At 56.8% G+C, this 22871-nt stretch overlaps 8 protein-coding genes across 8 annotated transcripts in view; 2 read left to right on the forward strand and 6 right to left on the reverse strand.

The window, feature by feature from the left end:
- Positions 1-1281, forward strand: part of P884DRAFT_194084 (uncharacterized protein) — a gene marked incomplete at both ends in the record, with an annotated part of 1480 nt that extends 199 nt beyond the window's left edge. The window contains one exon of the mRNA XM_069437802.1: positions 44-1281. Coding sequence (XP_069300085.1) covers positions 44-1281 — 1238 coding nt within the window. The remainder of the gene's footprint in view (positions 1-43) is intronic.
- A 309-nt stretch (positions 1282-1590) lies between these two features.
- P884DRAFT_256192 (uncharacterized protein) lies at positions 1591-3635 on the reverse strand. The gene is made up of 3 exons (XM_069441047.1): positions 3184-3635; positions 2887-3110; positions 1591-2792 (listed from the first exon to the last, which is right to left on the reverse strand). Exons 1-3 carry the CDS (start codon positions 3450-3452, stop codon positions 1786-1788), a joined length of 1500 nt encoding a protein of 499 aa, XP_069300086.1. The 5' UTR covers positions 3453-3635; the 3' UTR covers positions 1591-1785.
- Positions 3636-4761: 1126 nt separating this feature from the next.
- Positions 4762-8211, reverse strand: P884DRAFT_267570 (uncharacterized protein; the record flags this gene model as incomplete). The annotated part of the gene is made up of 6 exons (XM_069442120.1): positions 4762-5086; positions 5149-7065; positions 7127-7247; positions 7446-7458; positions 7563-7769; positions 8032-8211. The coding sequence occupies 6 exons, from the start codon at positions 8209-8211 to the stop codon at positions 4762-4764; spliced, it is 2763 nt and encodes a 920-aa protein (XP_069300087.1).
- Positions 8212-11194: 2983 nt separating this feature from the next.
- On the forward strand, positions 11195-12193 carry P884DRAFT_275499 (uncharacterized protein; the record flags this gene model as incomplete). Its single annotated transcript, XM_069442850.1, has 5 exons — positions 11195-11291; positions 11505-11572; positions 11710-11776; positions 11863-11968; positions 12073-12193. The coding sequence occupies 5 exons, from the start codon at positions 11195-11197 to the stop codon at positions 12191-12193; spliced, it is 459 nt and encodes a 152-aa protein (XP_069300088.1).
- Positions 12194-17406: 5213 nt separating this feature from the next.
- On the reverse strand, positions 17407-17861 carry P884DRAFT_95641 (uncharacterized protein). Its single transcript, XM_069446195.1, has one exon. The coding sequence runs from the start codon at positions 17722-17724 to the stop codon at positions 17482-17484; it is 243 nt and encodes an 80-aa protein (XP_069300089.1). The 5' UTR covers positions 17725-17861; the 3' UTR covers positions 17407-17481.
- Positions 17862-17999: 138 nt separating this feature from the next.
- P884DRAFT_193580 (mitochondrial carrier domain-containing protein) lies at positions 18000-19077 on the reverse strand (the record flags this gene model as incomplete). Its single annotated transcript, XM_069437770.1, has 3 exons — positions 18000-18054; positions 18114-18786; positions 18855-19077. The coding sequence occupies 3 exons, from the start codon at positions 19075-19077 to the stop codon at positions 18000-18002; spliced, it is 951 nt and encodes a 316-aa protein (XP_069300090.1).
- Positions 19078-19282: 205 nt separating this feature from the next.
- On the reverse strand, positions 19283-19738 carry P884DRAFT_256204 (uncharacterized protein). The gene is made up of 2 exons (XM_069441048.1): positions 19450-19738; positions 19283-19312 (listed from the first exon to the last, which is right to left on the reverse strand). Exons 1-2 carry the CDS (start codon positions 19667-19669, stop codon positions 19305-19307), a joined length of 228 nt encoding a protein of 75 aa, XP_069300091.1. The 5' UTR covers positions 19670-19738; the 3' UTR covers positions 19283-19304.
- A 262-nt stretch (positions 19739-20000) lies between these two features.
- On the reverse strand, positions 20001-22222 carry P884DRAFT_290167 (citrate synthase-like protein). The gene is made up of 5 exons (XM_069444043.1): positions 21929-22222; positions 21797-21861; positions 20787-21724; positions 20475-20721; positions 20001-20408 (listed from the first exon to the last, which is right to left on the reverse strand). Exons 1-5 carry the CDS (start codon positions 22043-22045, stop codon positions 20357-20359), a joined length of 1419 nt encoding a protein of 472 aa, XP_069300092.1. The 5' UTR covers positions 22046-22222; the 3' UTR covers positions 20001-20356.
- Between the last annotated feature and the right edge of the window lie 649 nt (positions 22223-22871).

A 22871-nucleotide genomic window follows, 5' to 3' on the forward strand; every position in this document is an offset into this window, starting at 1 on the left:
GTCTCTGGTCTTCACTAGCCAGCTTCCTGACTCGAAATGTTAGCAGCGGCGCCGTTTCAGTCTCGGGGTCGGAGCCATTCCCTCACCCAACCACCCGCAGCAGCAACCACTCACAACGCCGGGTCCACGCCAACGAGCGTGCCCTCGCCGGCGTCCGTGGAGACTCAGAGCCGGTGGCAACACAGCTTGTCCCCTATCGCGCCCACCGTAGGCATCGACGGGCAGCAGCAGCAGCAGCAGCAACCGCTGCCGCCGCTGCCGTTTCCAGAAATGGTTTTGTTCAACCAGCAACGATACGACCTTGTCCACGGCCTAGACCTGGGCTCTGACAAGCTCGGTCTGGGGTTCTTGGTCGATCCCAAGCTCAAGATCGCCAGAATCAAGAGCGGCATCGAGGGCGCCCAGGACTCGCCAAAATATCACCACGTACCCATGAAGCACGACTGGACCGGGACCGTGTCTATGATGCCGGGTCTGCAAGCGACAGCACCGACGCCGACCCAGGTTCCCTCCCCCGTTTACAACCAGGCACCCGTCGCCGCTCCCAGCGGTCTCCCCGCAGCCCCGACGCCCGGCGCGGCGGCCGCCTCGGGACCGACCACGGCCCGGTCCACTCCCATCTACGCCCTCACCCCGCGCAACTGCCCGCCGACCTGCCCGCTCGACTCCATACTCGTCGACTTCCTCTCGGAGCGGCGCCAGCGCGCCGCCGAAGGCCTCTCGCAATCCGAGTTCCTGGGGCCCCGCTACCCCTCCGTCTCGTCGCTCCTCAACCCCGCCGTGTCGGTCTACTCACACCCGCTCTCCAAGGTCTTCACCGACATACTCGCCCGCTTCCCGGACCTGTCGGCCCTCCCGGAGCGCGTGGCCGTCCTGTACGCCATGTTCCTCCTCATGCGCTGGCAGGTGTCCCCGACGCAGGAGAACTACCTCCGCCTGCCCCCCTGGTTCCGCCCCGTCCGCCAGCAGACCGAGAAGGAGCACCCGGCCTGGTTCGACCACATCCCGTTCCCCCGCATGCGGGAGCGCCTGATCGGCGGCTACGAGGACGGCGCCTTCCCCTTTGACAACTTCTTCATCCCCTTCACCTCGACCCTGAGCCTCAACTGGCCATATGAGGACGCCTACGCGCTGCTGGCCAGCCCCACGGGCGACGAGCTCATGATCAATCCCGTCTTTGAGCAGCACATTAGGAAGCTGGAGAACTGGACGCTCGGCGACGCGTTCGAAACGGCCTTCCCCGGGCTGGCGGGGTGTTATAACCTGAAGAGGGGCTCTTGAAACCCCTTGAGCTCCTTTTCTTTTCTTTCTTTTTTTTTTTTTTTTTTGGCCTCCCCTTCGATTTCGGGTTAATACTAGACGTGTTTGGTCGCCGGATGGCCATGGCTCCGTCTCGGTATCTTCCCGCTCCGCCCTGCTTTATGAGATTTGGATTCAAAAGGAACGCCTTTCGCGAACGGGGTCGAACAGCGTTTCGTAGAAAAGATTGATTGTCTAGGTCACGCCCTATTTGGATACGCAGTATTGTGCGAAGAATGATATTTTGGTGTGTTCAAGTATACTAACATGTAATGTGCATATACCCTCGCTGCTAAAATTCTCGGTTCGTAGATAGCTTATTCGCTGTATGGATCACGGCTAATACAAAAAAGGCGGGCAATGCGGGTCGAGGCCCTACGATATATGTAATACTTTTTAATCCCTTTGAACTCCTCTGATTTCCCATGTAAGGCGGACGTGTAATGTACACAACATCCCGCATGGAGAACGAGATAAAGGCCGATATCAGGCCCAAAACGAGTACTTTCTCACAACCGGCCCCTCGCCTACAAACAGGCTCGGGTGCCGGTCCCCCGGCAGCGTCCGCCACTGCAGGCTCTGCACGACTCCCGGCGCCCGCACGGCGTCGACCGCGGCCCCGGAGATCCGCAGGCCGTCTCGCAGCGAGTACAGCGCGACTGTTCCCCTGTCATCGGCGCGGTTCGTAGCGTGCGCTGCTGCCACGATTCCCCCTCCTCCTCCTCCTCCTCCTCCTCCGTATCCGGGTTCCGTCAGCACGTCCAGCCCGACGCGGATGTGCGCTGCGTTGCGGTACGCCGGAAACCTGAAGAGCGGGAGGGTCGCGTTGCTGTGGCCGCTGCCGTGGCTGTCATCATTGCCGTTCCAGTCCCAGCTCCATCTTCCGTCCCGAAGGCCGGGGCCGGCCTGCCGGCATTCTTGGTGTGCTCGTCGTGATGGACCGTGTTGCTGCTGCTGCTGCTGCTGCTGCTGCTTCTTCTGTTGTTGGCGGTGTTGTTGTTGTCGTTGGCGCAAGAAGCGGACGTCGTACAGAGCCATGGCGTCGAGCGGTCCGGCGACGAGGACGTGGTAGGCCCCGACGGACCGGACGTGCGCGGCGCTGCTGGGGTGGCGAAACGTGTTGGACCGGGCGGACCACTCGCGCGGGGGCACGCGCAGGTCCAGCAGGCAGACCCGGCCGGAGCGGGTGCCGGCGAGGACCGTATCGGCCGGGTTCTGGTGCAGGAAGTCGACCGAGAGGACGTCGCCTTGCCAGGGGGCGACGTCTGGGTCGGGAGCGCGCGGCTGCCTTCTCCTGCGGTGCGGGTGGTGCTGACCCTGTCGCGGAGGCGGCGTCAGCAAGGTGAGAGCGTCGCGGTGCAACTGGGCAATGCCTCGGTCGGTGCCGACGAGGCAGGTCAGCCGGGAGCTCGGAGGAGCGGGCTGCAGGGCGCGGATGGCGAAAGCAGACCCGTTCCCGAGCGAGGCAAAGTCGGGGTCCAGTCCATCGCTATCTAACAAGAAAAAGATGCGTATTAGTTCTGGCCGCCTCAGCTGGTCTCAGGGGAGAAGAGAGGGGGAAACCGGGGTGATCATGGACTCACATACCGCCTCGTAGAAGCTGCACAAGGCCTGCTCCCGCTTCCTGGGCTCGAACTCGGAACTGCCAGATCCCGACGCCGCCCTCGAAGGATTCATAGGCAAGGAGGATCCTGGACGACGGCTCGTGGCACTTGATCGCCGTGACACACCCCTGAGAAGGTAACTCCCTGACTATCCTTGGCTGGAAGCCAAGGCGGGGGTACCGTCCGGCGGCGAACTGGAAATTGATCCTCCTCGTTGTCAGTCACCCGGCTCTCGGCTCCTACACCTTCGTCTTGTTATTATGGAGCATCAGCAACTCACCGGTCGTCCGCATCTCGCGGGATGAACGATGACGAGGGCCAGAGGCCATCAAGGACCCCGCAGACGATCCCCAGCCCGTCGTCCTCGACGCCGCCCCCAACCCACATCGCCGAGACCGTCCCGCGGTCGCCGCCGGCGCCCGGCCAGAGCCTCACCTCCCCTTTTTCCGCCAGACTGCCGGCCCAAGCCCTAGCCACCACCTCGTCCCCGGACCCGACCCCGTCCCCTCTCCGGGACATGCCGGTTTCCCTGGCCAGCAGCCCGCCCATCAGCGGAACGGTCCCGACGCGCGCTCTCCTCACCTTCCGCGCGTCCCGTCGCAGCCTAGCCCGCCGCTTCTCCTCCTCCGCCTGCTCGGCCGCTCTCCGCTTGACATTCCGCGCCGACCACTCCGCCTGTGAGGGGGCGGTCTGACTCTTCTCGATGCGGAAGTACCGGCGCTTGACGCTATCTAAGAGAGACAGGAGGTCAGTTTGTCAACAAATATACCGTGTTCTCTCTTGTATTCTCTGGAATGTAAAAAGAAAAATAAATATAAGAATTAAGTTGGTGGGGAGGTTGCAAGTTTATTGGATATTGGAGAAAGGATGGAGAGAGAGGTTGGAATAAAATCCGAACGCACCATAGTAAAACCCAGGTATTTCTCGATTCATTTCATATATCTCATAGTCCGCAGGAAAGAAAAGATAGCCAACCAATTCGCACTGTCGGTCGTGGTGCAATGCATTGTCGGGATCTGTTCAGGTTGGAAGTTCAGATTTGAGGTTTGTGGTAACGAACCGATCCCAAGAGGGAAAATAAGAGTGGGTCGGTGAACAGCTGATAACTAATCGGTAATTGTATGTAATACTTCTGAATGACCGTTCCTGAAAAAGGAAGACTGGGGACAACGAGGCATGGTTCGTTCATCACCTCGCCTTAAGATGCATGCATCGGAAAGTCTGGCAAGCAGAACAGCATTTCAATGCGTGGTTCGCATTCTGCGGGTGTGAGCAAACGCAAGAGTTCCTAGTCGGAAGTGATGTCACCCAAGGCATAAACACGATAATCTGTACCCTTCTGTACCCTTCCGTTGATAATCACATGTACGGAGTTAGTTCTGTGTACCTGTGCACATGCTGTTTCTGCATGCAAAAGGCCGGTTTGCAAGCGCCACGTCTTTCAGCCAAGAGACAGTTTAGGCCCCCCCCCAAAGAAAGGGCGCCTTGGATTCGGGCAAAGTGCGGCTCCAAGGGAGGCAACAGGCAAAGCCAGGCAGGCACAAGCCTTCCTTTACCCCCCGGCGGTCGAGTCGCTCCATCAACACAAGCAGACAGTCACGTGTAGAAAACAGACATTATTTTTTACTCTTTATTAGATTGTCTAAGAAAATCGGGGTACGTCTAGCCCCTAATGCTAAAAGTCCATACAGAACTTATTGCAGAAAATGAAAACGAAATTCCTCGGCCGTCCGATCCTATCTATCTATCTATATCCCCAGCGGCCGGGTATAAGTTCGCTGCCACCTAGGGCAAACAGGTAGTAGGTGCCCCGTGTGTTTCAAGACGCCACGCCAGGCACCGCCCACGCACGCGCCGCCTACTGCGACTTCTCGTGCTGGGTCGACACACGCTGGAGAGAGACGACGAAGTCCTCCAGAGAGCGCTGCTTCTGGCTGCCCTTGGGCGACTTGCCGTGCATGAGGTTGTCGAAGCCGACGCTGTCCTGCAACATGTAGTAGAGACCACCCATGACGCAGAAGATACCGAACGAGAAGATCCAGACACGGACGACGGCGACAATGGACGTGTCGCTGTTCTCGAACCAACCGAAGATGGTGAAGAGGGTGGCGATGATGTCGACGATCAGGACAGCACCGGCCAGCTGCCACGAAGGAATCGAGGACCAGAAGGGACCGTTGGCACTAGTCGATGTATTAGCATCTGCGAAGCAAGCACACACGACAGACTAGACGAGATGACATACCGAGTGATGAAGATCAGCCAGTTCTCAGTAAGCGAGATCTGGAGGAACACGACCTCGTTCATGTTACCGAAGTTCTGGACGATACCGCCGTTCGGACCGTGCGCGTACATAGTCGTGACAGTAATCCAGGTACCGATGGCCAGCACAATACCGAGCAGCACCGACATACCCCAGAGCTTGGGCAGGTTCCACTTGACGGGGGTCTTGCTGTACGGGGCGTTGTCGTAGGCGATGGCCAGAGTGGCGACATCGGCGAAGATGGCAATGAAGACGACCAGGTTGATGTTCAGGCTGCGGTTCAGGATGGCAATCCAGAGACCAAGGTAGATCTCGAGATGGATCGAGAGGGCGATACGGTAGACGACGTAGGCGTACATGCGGTGGAAAATCTGGCGAGACGTCTTGAGCGCATCAATGATGGCACCGAGACCGGGGGCAAGGAAGACGATATCGGCAGCAGAGCGGGCAGCGTCCGAGGCGCCCTCGACGGCAATACCAGTATCGGCCTTCTTGAGCGAGGGAGCGTCGTTGACACCATCACCAGTCATGGCAACGAGGTAGCCACGCTGCTGCAGGATCTCGACGACGTTGTACTTGTGCTGGGGGAACACCTCGGCGAAACCATCGGCAGCCTCGACGAAGTCGTACACCTCAGAGCCGGGCATGTCACCACCGCCACCGAGACCAAGGCGCTCAGCGTTGTAGACGTTGGTGCCGAGACCGAGCTGGCGAGAAGTCTCCCTAGCGATACCGACGGCATCACCAGTAAGCATCTTGATGGACAGACCGAGCGACTTGGCCTCGTTGATGGTGCGAGCGGTATCGTGACGGGGAGGGTCCGAGCAAGGCATGATACCGAGGATCTCCCAAGAGCCCTCACCACGCTTGCGGGCAACACCGAGAGAGCGGAAACCACGGGTGGCGAACTCGGCGACCTTGTTCTTGTAGGCCTGGTCAACCTCCTCCGGAATGGGGTGGTCCTCCTCGACGGTCTTGAGAACGAACAGAGGGGCACCCTTGACGCAGACAATGCGCTCGCCCTGGGGAGACTCGACGACGGCCGTGACCTTCTTGGAGACAGGGTCGAAGGGGTGGAACTCGAGAACCTTGTACTTGCTGAGGACACCCTTGGCGCGGGGATAGTACTTCAAGCTCTTGAGAAAAGCCTTATCGATGGCATCCATGCCCTTCTTCTTGCGCGAGGCAGCCAAGCAGGCAGTAAGCATGAGATCCTCGGGGTCAACACCGGCGACGGTGTAGGGCTCCGACAGAGAGAGCTTGTTCTTGGTCAGGGTACCCGTCTTGTCAGAGCACAGAATCTCGACACCAGCCAGAGACTCGATGGCCGAGAGCTTCTGGACGATAGCCTTCTTCTTGGCGAGGTAGGCGGCACCGACAGCCATGGTGGTGGTGACGACGGCAGGGAGACCGACGGGCACACCAACGATGGTGATGGCCAGGGTGAACTCGAGAATGAGGACGATGGGGTTGGACCGGTAGAAGCTGGCAACCCAGACAACCAGGTTGGTGAGGATGACGAGAACCAGCAGGATGGTACCAATGCCGTTGAGCACTTCGGTGAAGTGACCGGTGCCAGCGCTAGCAGCGTTCACGAGGGCAGCCGCGCGACCGACGAAGGTGTTGTCACCAGTGGCAGTGACGACCAGGAAGGCCTCGCCACGCTTGACAGCGGAGGAGGCATAGCACTGGTCATTCTTGTGCTTGTCGACAGCGAGCGACTCGCCAGTGATGGCAGACTGGTCGACCTGAAGGAACGCACCATCGGTAACGATGCGGCCATCGGCGGGAATGATGGTTCCCTCTTCAACCTGCAGAATATCGCCGGGGACGACCTCGGGGGCCTCGACCTCCTTCAGGGTACCGTCACGGAGAACAACAGCCTTAAGAGCGAGAGTCCTGCGAGCGCGTTAGTCAGCTGAAGTTCGCCGTAAGCGACTACTAAAAGATGTCGCCTTACTTCTTCAGCTCGTCAACGATGGAGCCAGCCTGGTACTCCTGGATGAAACCGACAGCGGCGTTGAGAAGCAACAGACCGCAGATGACACCGAAATCGACCCAGTCCTCGAGACCAGCAGCCACTGTACAGCAACATTGTCAGCAAAATCGTTCGACGCACGCAGCCAATTGGCAATGGTCGACAGCCCCATGAGCTTCGCAGCCCAACACCAAAGCGAGTCCTTAGCAAGCATGCAGGACACCCGATTGGTCACCCAAAGAGCCGCGAGGCGTAATTACGATGGGGTAGATGTTGGGATGGGCGGAGAGGTAATACGTACAGACAGCAGCGGCCTGGTGGATGGGTCAGCATCAAGTCCAAGACGGGAAGTGGGGAAAGTTTGTTTCGTTTCGAAACTGCTGTGCCGGAGCACAGCATCTTGTGGATCATGACGTACCTCCATGACGAACTGGATAGGGCCGACGAAGAAACCAAGGAACTTGAGAAGGAGGTTTTCCTTCTCCTCCTTCATCTGGTTGAGACCATATTTCCGACGACGCTGGAGGACCTCCTCGTTTGTGAGACCGACACGCGTGTCAGTCTGGAGCATGTCCTCGGGGACGACGCGGGCGCCGCCGGGAGCGACATCTTCCTCCTCCTCAAACTAAAAAAGAGCAATTGTTAGCCCCGTGGTTACGATTGAGGTGATGAGCCGTGATGACGACAGCAGGTCGCAAATGCCATTGACCAGCAAGACCTGATCGGCGGCGACGCGCAATCAATCTTGCTGGCCGAGAATCGCCAATGGCGCACCACCCGATTGAAGGGGGTCGATTGAGTGCCAAGGGCTCGGCGGAATGCGAAAGGAACGAATCCAGCTACGTTTTGGTGGTGGGGGGTGGGGGGTGCAGATGAAGCTGGCTTACCTGGTCATGGCCATCGTGACTCTCGAGGTCATCGATGAGGGCGTCAATGTCCTCATCCTCCTCCTCCTCCTCGACGGGCGCCTTGGCGGGGGGCACGTCGTGTTGGGCCTTCTCGTCAAAATTTCCGCTCTCAATGTTCGTCGACAGCGCAGGAGCGCCGGTAGACGTGGGTTCCGCCATTGGCGCTGCGATTGCGGCAGATAAGCTCTGCGCGGGGCTGACGGATTGTCGACGTGGGTTGGGCGCTCAGTACGGGGCGCGTTTGGGATGATATTAAGAGTTGGATAGTAGATCGGTTTTGGGTATTGGGAGAGCTCGAATCCACGCGCGAATTACTGGTAGGTATTTATTGTGGACGGTAGTCGGGTGAACAAAGCGCGAGGGAAATTCTCGGTTCGACGACCGTTTAAATTAGGGCCGCGGTCAGATGCAACCGGGCTGGAAAAGAGACCGGACGAGAGTAGATGGATGAGCGGAGAGGGCGGACTCGAGGGGAGAAGCGAGACCTCACGTCGAAGGGAGTTTTAGAAGGACCTCCGTGCGTAAAGCAGGAAAGGAAAAGAAAGAGAGGAATTAGGGGGCAAGCAGGAGGGCAATCGGAGTATTTCAACGTTTGCATAGGCTGCCACCTGCTTCGCTGCACGAACCACGGTGGCTTTCGCCGTTCGGCCCACGCCCGAGAAGCTCAAGTCAGTTCCGCAACAATAAACGCACCATGTCCCTGCACTCAGAACGCTACCCTTTCTCCTCCGCCCACGGCGCGGGATTCCACGCCCGGTCCATCCAAGCGAACCTTCTTGACGCTTGAATAATCCGTACAGGGTTGGCCACTGGAGAAGGGTGGATCCCCGTTTTGCGCCGAAGAATGGCACCTGGGCACCCGGCCACTCGCGGCGTTGATGCGAGTCGAGCATCTCCAGGCCCCACCGTGTGCAGTACGCATCGCACTGGGCAAAATTGGCTGGTCCCGCCGCGGTTAATTGCGCTTACAGGCACCAGATCGGGCTTTTTCCGGTCTCAATTCACACTGTTCGCGCCCGGAAAGTCAAAGTGACGAGATCCCAGGCCAATTGGGGCAGGCACTAACCCTGGCAGCCAGGGCACAGAAGCGGAGCCCCCGGCTGCAAGTCGCAATGTCCAGGGAGTTACTTGAACCGTGCAAGCCGAGCAGGTATTTGTACCCACTGTCATGTGTCTATTCGGCCGCAAACCTTCTGGAAGCTGTACCTCGCTCCAGGGCTCTTCCCAGGTACCACCAAAACGGCCAAGCCTGCGGGATTTTCTGGCTGTGCCTCCGCGGTTCTTCTCCCACTCGCGCATTCGCCCAGCCGGGTTACCGACCGTGGGTACTCGTAATGGATGCAATGTACGCGATTAACATACCTTAGTTTGCTGTGTAAGGTGCCTATTTCATCCCTGGACATTACTCTGTATGCACACAAACGTTGGGAAACTCTGCGTGACCGCGTAAGATGAGGTAGACTTTGTTTCGCTGTAGAACCGTAGACGCGCAGAGCGACACGAATCGGACTGACCGAGCTAGACTTGCCTCACTCTAGATCTCACCCAAAGGAGCCACGAGAAAATTTTTTTGCAGTTTATCACGCGGCAAGACTTGCTCTTCCTTGCCATCGCCAGCTTCGAGGCTCAATCGTTCTCCTTGACAAAACGTGAAACCGCACAGACTGGCATCTTGATGCTTTAGGCGTTTGGCCATTCGTCATGGAGACCCCGGACGAGAACACCCATGAAAAGTTGCGTCGCGATGACTGGTGCTAGTGAGACGGTGTTTCTGCCGGCTGCAAGCAATGCCGCTTCCCTACTGGTCGTCGAGGGTGTACCCTTGCCAGGAAACAATGGATATCTCGAAATGGAACAAAGCTTGGTATCGCCCGGAGGCAACGGTACGCTGTCAAAACACCAGACGTTGGGAGGGAGGCGAACAACAAAAACTGCGGTCTCGGCTGCCGGGCTGCCCTGGCGTGTGCCTCGCTCTCGCCCTCGTCCTTTCGCGGCGGCACGGCTGGTACGGCGCATCCTTTGGGATACGCGAGGAGCCAGGCTGATTCCCGATGTGGAGCCGGAAGCTCACACCTAACACCCATGAAAGGATGGGGGGGCAACGAGCCATTTGTTTGTCGCCCGATTTGGCAACGGCAAATACATGCGGGCATTCCCGACGGCACCAAGTGGCATTGCACGCTTGCAGGCTTCCTGTCAGGAAAACCAACGATGGAAGAGTAGCGATCGCGAACGTCATGTCTAATTCGCGCAATCGGGCACTTCATCAGGCCCATGCCATTGGCGTCGCCGCCATTCTGGGTGCGGGAGCAGAGTCGAGAGCCAGGCAGGCTCGACAGCGCGGATCGGCCGAACGCAGAAGTGCCGAGGCCGTGACCGATTCCACTACGTCATTTTGGATGGCCCCCCAACGAGCGTCTCGAGCCACACCACACACCGTTCAACAATGGAGACCTTCACCTGAACCAGGCCGATCCTTCCGGGTGTATCGAGAATTTTCCAGTCTTTTTCAATAGACAGCTCGCTCACGCGATCCATTTCAATCACGCCGTCCTTTTTTCGTTTTCTTTAATCGGCGAGGTCCCGGATTTGACAGGCGAGCCATTCTCATTCGTGTACCTTATTCAGCACACGTTGTGTGCACTTCGCCGTCGTCACCGATGTTTGCCCACCCAGCGTTGCCCCTCCAAACTAACCCCAGATTCTCACACACGCAGCATTCCCCGAGCCGCACCGCAGGGGTGGGTGATCAGTGCTGGCCGGTTGTGGCTGCATTATCCGAGTCGTGGCGCCCGAACTAAGAGGACCAACGACACGCCTGGGGAAGATGGCGGCTGGATGTTGCGACGAGCCGATCTGAATCACAGAAAGCAATCAGAACTCCCCAAGCGACCGAAGAGAGGGGTGGGATTCTTTGCGTTCTGCCGGCCGTGGCTTGCCATTTTGGGGAAACGCTGTCTCGCAGCGAAGCCAAAATACTGACCATCACCATCTTTTGTGACAATGCCCAGACTTATAGATTTGACGCGGCGCTCGGCCAAAGCGCTTGGCACCTTGGGACGATGTTGCACAACAGCAGCTTGGCCCCCCCTCTCAGAACCCCTCACTGGCTGTTGTCGGGTTCGTTATCTCGATCATCGCAATGCCAAGCACGCAATGTAATGTGTTTCGGGTCTGGGCACATGTCTCTCTGCTCCTGCAGCGATCGAAATGCCTAGCTCAGCTCTCCCTGACCTTGTGTACGTCGTTCTGTCTCTTTGATTTACAGAGTACACTCGTGTATCCAAGTATTGCTGTGTGTTGAGTGTACGATGAGGGGCACACGCTGTCCCGATCAATTACCTCGAGCACATACTAATAATCCCGCAAATGGCGGTCTGGGAAGAACCCGTCTTGGGTCTTCTTCCACGCCTCTGATTAGCCAACTTACTCGATCCAACTAAAATCCCCAGGTACACGTACCAATGGGGCGGCATTGCAGCGGCCGTTTGCTTTGATGGACGCAGCAGCTTCTCCCCGTGTAAGTTGATCGATCCTGATTGCGGGGAAACTTTCTTAACGGCGGGGGAGGGATTAGACACTGGTTCGGCATAGTTGACATGGCATAATGCCAGATCAAGTTGTGCACGTATTTGAGTACTGAACCTTCCTTTACAGTCATCCGGCGATGCGTTATGGTTACTGCTTAGAAGCCATCGCTTGTGCCTCCTTACCGGCGAGCCACGTCTCCGGTGGCAACCCCGCCCCCCCCTCCTCCCACCCCCTTTCCTCCTTCCCCAAAGTCATTCAAATGGGTGAGCAAACACCGAGAGTCGCTTGCCGATCCCGAGCGGGCGTGGGGGGCGTCGTTGGCCACCCTCATCCTGCGGCAGACGCCGTTTCGTTCGGTGGCGATTGTCCAGGGCCTTGGCCCAAGGTCCGGCCAGGGCAACGAACATCGATGAGGGTCGAGAGTGTGGGAGCCTGGGGCGCGCCTTGACAGTTGGCTGCCAGCGGTAACGTAACTGGTTCATTTCCTAGGAGTTACCTCGCCAAGATGTTCCGAGGCCAATTGACCCATAACCCCACCAAGGAAGCTGCGCGGATCCGAGCTTGCCTGGCCGGCCATGCACAGGAAAAAAATATCACTCTCCACGTGTAGTGGATCTGGTAAGACCCACTTATGCAGACAAGACCCTGCCTGCCTGCAGCTTCATAGTGCCGCTGGCGGCCATTTGCTCGGCAGCTTCTCCCGCAAGAGGAGCCTCTCTTGTATTCACAATTTCCGACTCGCGATCGGTTCAGGAGCTGCCGGGGTCCGCTTTGCGGGCATCCTCGGACATCGCACTCGTGCCCAGCAGTTCCAAAGGCGCGACTTGGCAGGCGCAGATGACTCTTTTATTCGTGTACGGATGTACACGTACGGATCACTCAAGACGATGCGTTACGAAAGGACGGGGACTTTGTTGTTATGGCCATGGTCGTGCAGACCCAAGATCGTCGATTCCCCAAAGCATCGCCAAGATGATGAACCCAGAACCCCGAGGCTTGTCTTCCCCGCATTCCCCGTTCCTATCATGTCATCTGCTTAACGCCGGTGCAAGCCAAGTGACAGGGCAACGGGAGCCCTAGGCGATCTAAACGAATCCAGGGGGAAGAGTGGGAGCGCAAGTGAGCATTGGTAGGCATGTTAGCGTGGGGTGCATTGTTGACGACCCAAGTCGTTGTTACTTTTATGTTGGTGTGGCCAACGATGAGCAGCGACGAACTTCGCTGATAACTACGAGTCATTCGTTGGCGAGAGAGATATGTAGCAACGGGACTTCTATTGTCTGGAAAGCCTTGATGAGCCCCTGTTTCGAACTGGTCGAACTGGTCTAGAGAAGTGGAGCAGGGCCTTGGGTCTTTCTGTTCGGCTTTTCTTCCCCCATTTCCTCATCGTCTCCAACAAGGCTCCCGACTACTGCCCAAAGGAGGAAGTTGTCAAGTGACGAGGCCGTCGCTCATTCGCCAATTGAGGCCAGCTACACTACGCTTGTGCATTGTCTAATCCACCGCATGCAAGGTACGCGTTCTGACCGTCTCCTCGTTCTCCATCCAACCCGCTACGTCGTTGGAGGTCTCGTCGGCTCCGCTGATGTCTTTCCATTTCAGGTTGACAATGAATGACACGGCTTCTTTGGACCATTATTTGCTTTGCCCCTTTGCGTCGCTAACGCTGGTCATCCACGAGACAGTCCACCTCCGCTCTTCGTCCTTACATAACACAGAGGTCGTCTCGGGGATAGCATCGGCCTCTGCCGTTCTTTACGCTCAGCTCAGCAATCCAGAACTCCCAGGTTCACCCGTCCTGATCAACATGCCAGCCTTCGACATCCTGTGAAAACGTAATGCGACAGCTGTGCAGTAAGCTGTTTCGGCCTCATCCGACAGTCGACGAAGAATGTCGTGGCTGGGAGGCGGAGGAAACGAGCTGGAGAAGCCACAGTGTCCACGCCTTTACAGTGCATATACACCGACACGACGAAGCTGAGCTACACACTTGCGAGGCCTACACTAACCTCTATGTGCATGGTCTTCATATATGCTGCTGTCGCAGGTGTCGCCTTCTCGACTCGACTATGAGGGCAGGTGGTTCCCTTCCAATGTCGACAGCAGCTTCTTCAGTTGTGAAGCTTGCAGTGCACGTGTACATGCATGTTTTGTGCGGCGCGATGCGCAGCGTGGGTTTCGTTTCAGACCTCGCAGCCAAAACAGCCAGCAGCACCAAACGCCGCTCAGGGATAGGGGTCATTTGACCCAAGTTACAGTACAGATATTTGATACTGCTGTGCTCCGTACAATTGACCCCTCCGGTCTGGCCTCCTCGTCTCGCCTCACCTCCAGCAGCAAGGGAAACAACCGGGCCCGGATCAGAGAGACTCCGACAGCGCAGTGCTCGGCCCCTCCCCCACATCGAGGCTCTGGCGAACCCCAGAATTGCCCACAGGGTTTGTTTGGCTCGAGCCCGCACACAGGCTTCGCTTATCGGGCGGCTCACACTCGACGAAATTACTAAGGCCTATCTTGCCGTGCGCTTTAGGCCTATCATCTCCTTCTGGCTGAATTCACTCTGCTTCGTTTGTTGAGTGGATGAATTGTGTTGCGAAGTACAAAGTACTCAAGTACTTCGTACTTGATGTTGTCAGCGATCGCTCAGTAGCGGTTCCTCCTCCACTCAACCAACCAAGCCTGGATCGGAAATGGACAGCGACCCAATAGTTATGCGCGCTTTATGGACAGGCAAAAGATCGCAAACCAACTAGTTAGTTCAATTGGAAACCAGCGGCCCGATTAAGGTGTCCAAGCTGGCTTCCTCTCTCCCTTGAGCCAGGCAAAAAAAAAAAAAAATAAATAAATAAAAATAAATAAATAAATAAATAAAAAATAAAAATATCGTAGGAGCAGGCGGCGTGCCAGGCTCAGTTCATACCTAACTACACAGCACATCCTGCTTGTACCCAAGTTACTGCTTGCTACTCGGACCTCGCGAGATTCATCATAGAAACTAAAAGGTGGCCGGAGGAAGCTTCCAGAGTCGGGAATTTGTCGGCCAGGCATCGGGATCGTTGAAGCTGACACCACCTACCAATGAGTTTACAAGACCCTTGATATAACGTCAACTACCTGATTTAGTGTCGTTTGTCGATTACCACTAGCCGCACGAGGGTGGGCTTCGCCTTTGCCTCGCTATCAAATTGGCGAAGCATTTCACCGCCCTAACATGGCTTGCTCCGGGCTCGCATTCCTTTTTCGGCGGGTCTAATTATTGCCGGCTTATGGCCACCCCTGTGATAACTCGGGATTCCCCATTCACCCCCCGTTCTCCTTGTTATCTTAGAGTAGCGCGCCGAGCAAAGTGCCATCATTTTAGACGCGAATTCGTGCGTCATTCGCAAGCCTGCGAACCTTGCAATTTTACGCCAGGCTCCAGCCCGCGGAGTCGCTGCAATGCGCTCCCAGTGGGCCCCACCCCTTTCATTCCCCTTGCCAGCAGCGGTCGTGGGTTCCAGCTTGTTCTGCTGAGCGTTGTTGCATTCTTGAAGTCTGCTCGGCGCTCGGTCTCGCTGCTCCCTCGGTGATGGGCGAGTGGATACATCAACACCACGAACCCCCTTTTGAGGATTTGATTATTGGCTAGGTCGGTATAACAGTTCATGCTGCCAGAAAGTTGCTCAAGGTCATGTAGACCGCCCCGGTGGACGGGGGCTCAAAGGAGCACTGGCTGTCTGGACTTTGCAAGTCATCGAGATTGGACTTCGCGTGAATCACTAAGCTATGGCGTCAAAGGCTGAAGCACAGTTGGCCTTGTTGCTCTATCCTCCTGAGGTGCCTTGCTAAGAGTGAGTCTTAGCCGAGTTTTTGGGGGGGGGGGGGGGGGGGGGGGGGGGGGGTCTACGGGATACAAGTTACTTGGTCCTATGGCTATCCTCGAACGTCCACAGATGAGACCTGTGAGGAATTCGTGAGAAACTGGGAATATGTGATTTTGACGATAGCAGTTGGTGCCACTGTTTGGGATGAGAACCAGAGCGGAAGTCGCTTACCGTTCAGCGGACCTGTTCTTGCCGTTTCCACTGCCAGTGCTGTCCGACTTCCCAACGGCAGGTACAGCGCTGAGTCTCCTAGAGTAGTCACTAACCCAATTGCTGAGAAACTACATGCGTTGCAATGCATTGCGGCCATCCTATAATGATTCTGGGCTGCGCAAGGATCTTGAGAGGCATCGAGCGCTGCCATCATCCTCGGGATACCCATCCGTTCCCAAATCTTTGCTGGACCCTATCGCCTCTCGAATGATCTCAGGCTACCGTAGCACCACGTCGTTCTTGCGAGACAAGCAGCAGCACCCATATACTCGTTGACGCGTGATCAGAGGATGCCGCAAAGCTAGGGTGATACCCGTCGTCGGCCCCATTGCCGGTGCCAGATGACCCAATCCCCATCTCACACGATTTGGTCCCCTTGGTCTCCGCAGATCCAAAGGGCAGCGACACATGGCCTCTCAGGCCAGCTCTTGGCTGGGACTCACGAGTGGCAGCTGCTCAAATAGAGGTCAAATTGGGTGATCATGTTCGGAAGTAGATGGTTTGCTTGACACGTGCAACTACTTGTAGCCCCAACCTTTCCTGTTGATAGAACCTGCGGTAGACGATCCGATGGGCATTGCCGTACTGCGGCACCAGGTTTGATGATCCGGATCTCAGTTGACACTTGATCTTCCACCGGTCCAGGTCTATTGCATCGTACATGGGTGGTAGTCCTCGGAACTCCACTCATCATCACCCACTCTGAAGCCAGCATGATGTTCTATTTCCGATGTCTACGGATGCTCGCGGCCACAAAGCACCTCGTGGAAGTGTCGCCACTGATCTTGCCAGACACTTCGGCTTACGGCTCGAACGGCGTGCCTTCTGGCGTTGGGCGTTACATCACAGCTACCGGAACAAATTTGATAGTGCAACTCCCCAAAGCTAGCCCCGTGCTTCTCCTCATGACAAATAGCACTTTTCGCGGTGCGTAAGGGCTGAGTGTCAAGGGGGTCACTCCCTTCGTGGCGTGACGCCGGTATACGAATGTCAAACCCAACAGATTCTTGAATGGTAACCACAGCCGGCCGACTTGTCGACGTCCACCTTGCACATCCACGTCGAAACAGTGCAGAAACCCCCAGGTGCTGTGATGATCTCCCCGTCTGCGCCTTTATCGTGTTGTTGCACCTTGGAGACTCATAGTTGTGGCTAGCAATGACAAACCTCCAAAGCCGTACTCCCTTTCCCGTTGATGCCCCAACCTCTCCGACATGTACGCGCCCATATACAGGAGGATTACGACCCTGGATGCTCGGAAGAGCACAATCTATAGACCCTGGCTACATGTGTTATGCTCGGGATGAACGCTGCCCTGTGACCAAGCACCTCCTCCTCGAGCGTCTCGCACCGTCACTCCGCCTCTTCCCCTCTTGATGTCTAGAACGAGAGAATAACCATATCCCCTTCGCCCCTCCCTCAGGGCTCCGAGGAACACAACCCTCCCTGTGACTTCCATCACAACCACGATCTTTGTCTCGCGTATCTCCCTCCCATATCCCGGACGAACGAACGAACGAACGGCAACCACTCCACGGCCTCCACTTCACGTCTAAGGCTTATGCCGAGAACAACGACCGGGCATCATCCCCCAGTCGACAACCGGACGACTCGAACGCGCTGGAGGTCTAGCCATGAACGGAATCCAACCTCTCTGCCTCCTATCTTCCCACATATCCATCTGTTTCTTTTCGCCCCGTACCCCTACTTCGCAACCTGAAGCCAGCCAACGCCGAAGTCATGACTGGACAAGTGCCTGTTTCCCTTTTTATTTATTCACCTTCCAGCAGCTCTTTCCGCTTTTGTTCCCTTCCTATATCCTTCACTTAGGGAAGGCACCCTGTACCATGAGTCTGTGCACGATACATCTAGTCTCAACAGGAGTATACGATAACACACAGGGGCACGCATGCTGAAAGAGACTGAAGGATGCGGAGGAATTCCAGCAACACCTCCCAAAGATCTGCCCGTGAGCGATGCAACACCACCCCCTAACCCTGTTGGGTATTAATCCTTCCATCTCATGACTCCGGGGTTGGCCAGTGACAATGTAGATGAGGCACATCCTCGTTTATTTGGCATGTCGAATCGGATGCATACAGTGACAACACGAACCGAAACCTGGAATATTAAAGGATCGGTGAGATATGAAAACAGTCTATATTTGGGGTTCCTAGGAACCACCTCGTCGTTGCTGTATTACGAAAGTCTAGCATAGATAGAGCCTGCCAACCTGCCCCCTGGAAAAAGCCCGCCAGCGAATGAAAAACTGCAGCCCGTATATCCCAACCGGAGGTTGAACTCATGTCCTTCCAGACCATGTTGCGCCAGAAACGCCGGTTAATGCTTTGCCGTAACCTTCTCTCCCGTAAGCTTCTCGACATACGTCTTCGCCCTGTGTCCGGGTCAGTAAAGCGGGTTACGACGACAGAGTGAAGGAGTAGCACGACGTACATGTCACCCAGGGCAACCATGCACACCGTCTGCCAGACGCTCAAACCAATGCGGGGCGTGACACCACGGTACAGACCCTTGATGCCGTTGGTCTCGTAAATGTACTTGAACGTGTTGCCGACCGTCATCTTCTTGGGACGGTTGGGGTCATCCTTCTTGCTCTGCATCTCAACACGAATAACCTCAATCGGCTGGTTCCAGGCCGAGAGACCGCCGCCAAGAGCCGAGGCGAGGATCTTCTCGAACGCGTTCAGCTTTTCGCCGTGCTCCTTGCCCGTGATCTTGCGGATTCCCTGCTCGGCGAGCCGGCTCAGACCGAAGCGGGAGCCCCAGTTGGTCATCTGGCGGATAGCGACGGCGTTGACGCCCTTGTTGATGCCGCGGATGCCCTCGCGGCGGTAGATGTCCATGAAGGTAGCCCAGGTGCCGGGCACCTTCTGACCGGAGGCCGCCACCTTGTGCTTGGTGATCTCGACCGTCTTCATGCAGGTGCAAAAGCCCATGGTCGCGTAGGCCTGAACAACACCGCCAGTCATGCCGCCAATGATGCCGCCACCGAACTCGCTGGCGCCCGCAAGACGGGCATAGTACTCGGCCTCGGAGGCGACGAAGAGCAGCACGGCGCCCTTGGTCGACGCTTCGATCCACGCCCAGGGGATCAGTCCCTGGTAGACTGCAGACGAGAGAACAAAAAGTCAGCGACTGTTTAGAAGAGGAGGAATTCGGGGCAAAGTAACGCACAGCCGAGGATACCACCACGGTTCCAGATGCGGCCCAGAGCTGCCGCGAAGCCATCGCCGCGGTGAGCCGCCATGGTGGTCTTGGTGACCTCCAAGGGCTGACCGAGGGTGGTGACCTCAAACAAGTTGAGCCCAGCGCCCAGCAGCAAGTTGGAGAACTTGATGGGCTTCTTCTCCAGCTTCTTCGGCGCGGAAGCCGGGGCGGGGGCGACAGCGGCGGACATGACTAGGCGGATGTTGCGACTAAGGGGCCCTGACCAAGGGAATAGGTTGCTTCTTCGCAGGCAAAAGAGCGGGAGCGCGGGGTGATGCGGGAGACGCGGACTTGGTCGGCCAAGAGATGGTGATTGAACAGGTCAACGGCTGGGAGTCGACGACTATTCGGAACTTGCGCTGCAAAGAAAGAGACAGCGACTTGGGGTTGCAGGTGGTGTTTGATGGTTCGGCTCAATCAGGACCCTAGATTTGCACGTGTTACCGATGGAAGCTCGCCACAAAGAGGAGCCGCTCGGGAAAAGCCCTCCCAGGACGTCCAGTCTACCCGCGGCAATGCGGGCAATGGGTGATGTGACAGCGGATAAGGGGTCCACACTTACAATCGAGATGCTCTCCGAATGCGGATTGCGGGCAATTGATGCTCAGTTGTTGCAACGACGAGGAAGTTGGGGATACGACAGAGTTATGAAGAGATCGGGCACATTCGGGGGAATTCAACTGCACTTTGGAAGCTGACACCCTGGAGAACCCGAAAAAAAAAATTGCTGTTAAAGCCTTTGGGGACCCGAAGGCTGGTGGTGCTTGCCTGTTCGGGCTCATCGTGCAGGGGCAGGAACTCAGCCTCAACAGACGCTCCTCATTGGCTGGTGAGCACCGTCTCGCTCAACACCTTCCTCGGCACCCTCAACGCAATCCAATTGGGGTTTAAACCAACTTTAACAACAACGGTTTGGGGTAACCATGGCGGTTTCCTATTTGAGTAGTCTGGGCGCGACTTGGAACACTCACCGCCGGGCATCTTCTGAGTTCAAAAATAAGTTGCAAATAGTTAGCAGGTAGACACCTGCGCCTTCATTGAGCACTCGGACGGTTTTTGAGCTGGCTATCCAGTGGCTTCAGCGCAGACTTGGGTACTGCCAAGCTGCAGTGCCTCTTGGATGCTGCTCCCAATGTCCGAGGTCGCAGGATGTGGGGACCAGGGGAGCACTCCACTCAGCCTTGCTGACGCAGTCTGCAACGTCCCGAGTTTTTCGTCTCTCAAACTATTGTGTACATAGTAGGGTCGGAATGAGCGCCGTGAAACTTTTATCTTAAGGGCCATCGTACGGAAGCTGTATCGTACAATCGTAATGGATAGCCACCGGCCCCGCCAATCTCCAATGCCCGGGCTGCAGAAACCGCTAGATATCCCATCCATTCTATACATGATATAACCGTAAACGAACCCTTCGCGCCGTGTACCAGCAACCTAACCCCATGCGCGTAATGCGCCTATATTACAGCCATTTACAGCTTATTGCAAATCTCAATCCACTTCTCGGTGGAGAAGCTCTTGGGCCTGTGGACGTTTGTGTCAGCGGGACTATTCAGCGTTGCATCGCCGAAGGGGGTTGTTGTGACTTACCGCTCGATCGGAGCACCAACAGCGCGGTCGATGATGAGCTGGGGCAGCACACCAATTGCGCGGGACACACCGAAGAGGACAGTGTAGTAGTTGGCCTCAGTCAGGCCATAGTACTGGAGGAGAACACCAGAGTGGGCATCGACGTTGGGGTAGGGGTTCTTGGTCTTGCCGTGCTCGGTGAGCACCTTGGGCGCAATCTTGTACACCTGGCTGACGAGCTTGAACATGGGGTCCTCGGGCATCTTCTCTGCGGAGAGAGTCAATAACAGATTCAGCGGCTATTATGGAGCGTAATGGTGTGTTATTGCTTACCCTGAGCGAACTTGCGCTGAGCAGTGTAACGGGGGTCGGTCTTGCGGAGGACGGCGTGGCCATAGCCAGGAACGACACGGCCGGCGTTCAGGGTGTCCCAGAGGTACTTGGTAATGGCCTCATCGCTGAGGTCGTCGCCAATGGTCTTCTTCATCTCAGTGAGCCAATTGAGCACCTCCTGGTTGGCCAGACCGTGCAGAGGACCGGCCAGACCGTTCAGACCAGCGGCAAGAGACAGGAAGGGCGAGCTGAGGGCGCTGCCGACCAGGTGGGTGGTATGGGCGCTGACGTTGCCACCCTCGTGATCAGTGTGGATCGTGAGGTACAGACGCATGAGCTCAACGAAGTCGGGGTTGCTGCCAAAGCCGAGCTGGTTGGCGAAGTTGTAGGCATAGTCCTTGTCCTTCTCGGCGGGGACAACCTTGCCGCCCTTGAAGACGTTCTGATAAATGCGGGCGGCAATGGTGGGGAGCTTGGCAATGAGGTCCATCGAGTCCTCAAAGGTGTAGCCCCAGTAATCCTTCTTGTGCACACCCTTGGCGTAGGCACGGGCGAAAGAGGAGGTCTGCTCGAGAGCGGTGACAGCCATCGAGAACTGGGCCATGGGGTGGAGGTCGGTAGGGCAGCGGTCGATGAGCTCCTCAACGAACTTGGGGATCTCCGAGCGGGCAGCCCAGTCAGCCGAAAGCTCGCGGACCTGCTGCTCCGTGGGGATCTCGCCAGTCAGGAGAAGCCAGAAGAGACCCTCAGGGAGAGGCTCCTTGCCGCCGGGGGCTTTGGGCAGAAGTTCCTGGCACTCCGGGATAGTCTTGCCACGGAAGCGAATGCCCTCCTCGGCGTCGAGGACGGAACCTTCCCACACGAGGCACTTGATGCCACGAGCGCCGCCATATACTTGGTCGAGGGTCACCTTGTCGACGACCTTCGAACCGTGCTCCCTAGATTTCGCGGCAGCGCGTCAGCTAGATGCGCAATGGACAAAATGAGCCTGGCGAGGATGGTATCCGTACTTCCTGAGCGACTTGATCTGCTCAATCTTCTCGGGCAGGAGCTCAGCGAAGCGCTCCTTCAAGGTCTGCATCCAAGTTACACGGTCAATGGATGATGTCAGGTTGCAGGCGGCGAGACGGGACGAGCTGTACCTGGCTCTTGGAGGAGTAGCATCTCGCGGCCGTGAAAGCAGTGTTCTTGCAAAAAAGCGAGGGCGCCCTCAGAGAGGCCCTCATGGTAGAGGTCGCTAGACGCATAGTGGGAGCCATGGTTGGGTTGTGAAGTGTGGGTTGGGAAGCTTGGCAATGGGTGAGGAAGGGAAGGAGGAAAAAAGTTTCGGGAGATCGAGCCTTGAAAAAAAAATCGCAGCGGATGACGGGAATTGGCCGGCGGCCACCCCCGGACACATGGGGGTGCTGCAACGGCGCGAACCAACCGGGAGTTCGGAAACATGGCTTCCCCAAAAGCACCGACGGCGACCGCATTCACCCACATCGGCTACAAATTGCCTAGGCACTGTCCCAAGCAGCTCAGTTGGGTAGGCATCGGCTATCCGAGCTTGACGACGATATTTCCAGATGTGCCTCGTGTAAATGTAGCTATTGCATGCATAGCGCTTGGTAGTTCACGGGGCATTGGTGGCAAGGGAATCTCTTTTTTCGGCCACCGGCAGCTTCCTGGCCGCGCTTCCTCAACTCTCAACAAGAGAAGCGGCCCATGCTCCTTTGGCTTTGCAGGGTGCGAAAATTGACGTCACGCCGGCTTCAACAACCGCAAGGCGTCTCCGACCCAATCAGAAGTGGAACTGCGGGACCTCTTGAAGACGCTTCGATCTATCGTATCGCTTTGTTTGACCAAATAGTTTTGGTAGGTTGTAACTAACTGACTGAAGCTCAAGCAATGGTGCCGGGCTGTGTACGCGTACTGTGTGCAAATTGCTTTGCTGAGCTCCCGACTTTGTCGGCTTTTCGGTTGCTGCTGGACGACCGGAGGTTTCAAGCGCAATGAAAGCCACCCGGCAAGGCCAGCTGACAGAAAGAGCCAACCCCAACGCCGGCTTAGTCATACAGCAAAACTTGCTTCAGCGTTGTGGGT

The sequence above is a fragment of the Thermothelomyces heterothallicus genome (genome assembly GCF_042370625.1).
Source record: "Thermothelomyces heterothallicus CBS 202.75 unplaced genomic scaffold P884_scaffold_4, whole genome shotgun sequence".
Taxonomy (NCBI): domain Eukaryota; kingdom Fungi; phylum Ascomycota; class Sordariomycetes; order Sordariales; family Chaetomiaceae; genus Thermothelomyces; species Thermothelomyces heterothallicus.

Excerpts from the sequence above, each read along its gene's own strand:
- P884DRAFT_256192 (XM_069441047.1), bottom strand. The coding sequence starts at position 3,452 with ATGGGCGGGCTGCTGGCCAGGGAAACCGGCATGTCCCGGAGAGGGGAC. Across the intron at positions 3,111-3,183 it reads CCGCGAGATGCGGACGACCG|GATCAATTTCCAGTTCGCCG; the intron begins GTGAGTTGCTGA and ends GACAACGAGGAG. Across the intron at positions 2,793-2,886 it reads TGTGCAGCTTCTACGAGGCG|ATAGCGATGGACTGGACCCC; the intron begins GTATGTGAGTCC and ends TTTTCTTGTTAG.
- P884DRAFT_290167 (XM_069444043.1), bottom strand. The coding sequence starts at position 22,045 with ATGGCTCCCACTATGCGTCTAGCGACCTCTACCATGAGGGCCTCTCTG. Across the intron at positions 21,725-21,796 it reads CAGATCAAGTCGCTCAGGAA|GGAGCACGGTTCGAAGGTCG; the intron begins GTACGGATACCA and ends CGCGAAATCTAG. Across the intron at positions 20,722-20,786 it reads TCAGCGCAAGTTCGCTCAGG|AGAAGATGCCCGAGGACCCC; the intron begins GTAAGCAATAAC and ends CTCTCTCCGCAG.
- P884DRAFT_256204 (XM_069441048.1), bottom strand. The coding sequence starts at position 19,669 with ATGAGCCCGAACAGGCAAGCACCACCAGCCTTCGGGTCCCCAAAGGCT.
- P884DRAFT_95641 (XM_069446195.1), bottom strand. The coding sequence starts at position 17,724 with ATGTGCCTCATCTACATTGTCACTGGCCAACCCCGGAGTCATGAGATG.